This window comes from Vespa crabro, chromosome 24 (assembly GCF_910589235.1).
Source record: "Vespa crabro chromosome 24, iyVesCrab1.2, whole genome shotgun sequence".
Taxonomy (NCBI): Eukaryota; Metazoa; Arthropoda; class Insecta; order Hymenoptera; family Vespidae; genus Vespa; species Vespa crabro.
This window is the reverse complement of record NC_060978.1, coordinates 862,087-864,586: the sequence shown is the minus strand read 5'-3', so window position 1 is coordinate 864,586 and position 2,500 is coordinate 862,087. Positions and strand designations below refer to the sequence as shown.

Below are 2,500 nucleotides of genomic sequence, written 5' to 3'. Positions count from 1 at the left end.
ATTCCCAACAAAGGAAATTTAGAAAAATTAATATCGCGAAATAATAACGATAATAAATCTTTCGTTCTTGTTCTCTGGGCATTTAAAATGTTGAAGTTCGTCGCAAACGATAAAATTTTTATTAATTAGCATAATCGCAAATAAGAAAAGAAATAGATACAATAGATGCAAGCGTGAATGATGACTCTATTTATATATATATATATATATATATATATATATATATATATATATATATATATATTGATATATATATATATAAATATATATATCAATTATAATATATATATATATATATATATATATATATATATATATGTATATATTGCATATATGTATATCATCTTCTTTGTTTTAGAGCACGAGTGAAATCAGGTGTGAAAATCCTCGATGCCTCATCCAGCAGCCCCGATTGGATCGTCGACGTGGACATAAACGCGAAAAATACGGCGGCCACTTTCACAGCTAGGCGAAAGGAGAACGTCTCGAGAATGCCAAGCGCGTAAGTACGTCCAAGAGAATTTCTCGGATTGGAAGTCAAAGATCCATTTGTATTAGATCCATCGATATATTCGTCAAAAATGCAAGAAAAAAACGTTGATAGATTGGGTAAGGATTTAGGATGATAGAGATAGAGGATGATTAGAGCAAAAATTTCTCATTGAAAAATAAACTTTTCGCTTTATTACTTAATGAATTTTCTTTTTTTTTTTCTTTTTTTTTTTTTTTTTTTTTTTTTTTTTCTTGATAAAACTTTTGATCCTGAGGTAACCATTTAGGTTATTCGTATATCTTTAATCGTACAATTTTAATTGGCACGCGGTAAACTCGTGCTATTACTATTCTCCATCAATTTTGTATTCTTCTTTTCTTGTAATATGGTATTAGGATTACAACCATTGCGATTTTTCTTCGTTTTTCTTGAATATCGAGCCACTCGATGCTTTATAGATCCTTCCAATGAAAATACTTCTCCCATTTCGAACATCATAGATTTTTCCTTCTCCGCAATTGGTTCAAGGGATGGAATTTCTCTTTTATGTTTTCGACCATTTTTATCGTCGTCGTCGTCGTCATCGTCATCGTCGTCGTCATCGTCGCAATCTTTTCTCTTCTTCTTTCTTGATTTTCTACGCTTCTTACCGTTATCATCGTCACAGTTATCGTCATCGTCCTTATCGTTATCGTCATCGTCGCTGGATGAGCTACTGCTACTACTGCTGCTGCTACTACTGCTACTGCTGCTACAATCGTCATCATCATCGTCGTCGTCGTCGTCGTTGTCGTTGTTTTTATTTTTCCTTTTTTTAGAGGAACGCACTTGTCTCTCCAAAATCATCCTACTCGTCTTGGCTTTCTCTTCTTCCAACAATCCCTCGTTTAAATCTTCCATGGATCCTAGCGACCTCGTAACTTTGCCAGGATCGCCTACGGCCGTTTTCTCCTCGGAACTTGACGACGAATCGCTCTTAGAATCATCCTTTCCATTATTCGTTGTCCCTTGTCCATTCGTTGCCAGAATCTTATCCCCAGTTTCCTCCAATGGATAAGCACTGGTTTCGTGGAAATAAATTGCGTGGAGTATTGCGCACGCGAGCACCAAAAAGGACACTTTCTTACCCATATCTCGAGATATTTATATCTATCTTCTTATATAAGACCAATATAAGGGATAATTTGATGTTGAACGATCGTGATATCGAACGTGCTAAGTGCACAGAATGCCTGTCGGTCCTTATATACCCGTAGCACGAATTGTAGATAAACTTGAGAGAAAGAAAGAGAGAGAGAGAGAGAGAGAGAGACAGAGAGATAGAGATAGTGAATAGTCGAGCAAAAGGAAAACGATTTTGCTATCGCTCGTAACCTCGCGATGCTCCGCTTTGATTTCTTCTCCTACTTCTCATTTATCTCTGTTTCTCTATCTCTTTCTGAGTGTCTTCTCTTTCGATCCTTCTTCTCTCTCATTTTCGTTCTCTCTCTCTCTCTCTCTCTCTCTCTCTCTCTCTCTCTCTCTGTCTCTCTTTCTCTTTTACACAAACATACATACACATTCGTTTTCCGCAATCTCCGATAATTCGGGTTTCGTAAAATTGACGATTCGTTTGTCGAGAGGCCGAATAGCCGATTGGGATATGGATAGAGGAGCCAACACGCAACGGAGATCCGTGCCTTTGATAACGTACCACCTTGGAAATTGTTCTTATCTATACCTCCATCGACTCTCTGATCTCTCCAACTCTTCTTCTTCTTCTTCCTCTACTACTACTTCTATTACTTCATCTACTTCTGTCTTTATCTCTTTCTCTTTTTCTTTTTTTTTTCTTTTCTCTTCTCTTTAAGGTGATATACCTAGTTCCTTTAAGTGTCATCGAAAGTTAACGACTAGGACGTGCAGTCTATCGTCTTGGATGCACGATAATTACAAATTCTCTCTCTCTCTATTTCTCTCTCTCTCTCTCTCTCTCTCTCTCTCTCTCTTTCTCCTTCTCTTTCGAGA

General features: G+C 36.8%; 1 protein-coding gene across 2 annotated transcripts in view; it reads left to right on the top strand.

Annotated features, from left to right (window-relative positions):
- LOC124432271 overlaps positions 1-2,500 on the top strand; it is a 96,973-nt gene that overhangs the window by 79,356 nt on the left and 15,117 nt on the right. For both annotated transcript variants that reach the window (XM_046981055.1, XM_046981054.1), the window contains exon 3: positions 359-502. In XM_046981055.1, the coding sequence (XP_046837011.1) occupies positions 359-502 (144 nt within the window). The remainder of the gene's footprint in view (positions 1-358; positions 503-2,500) is intronic.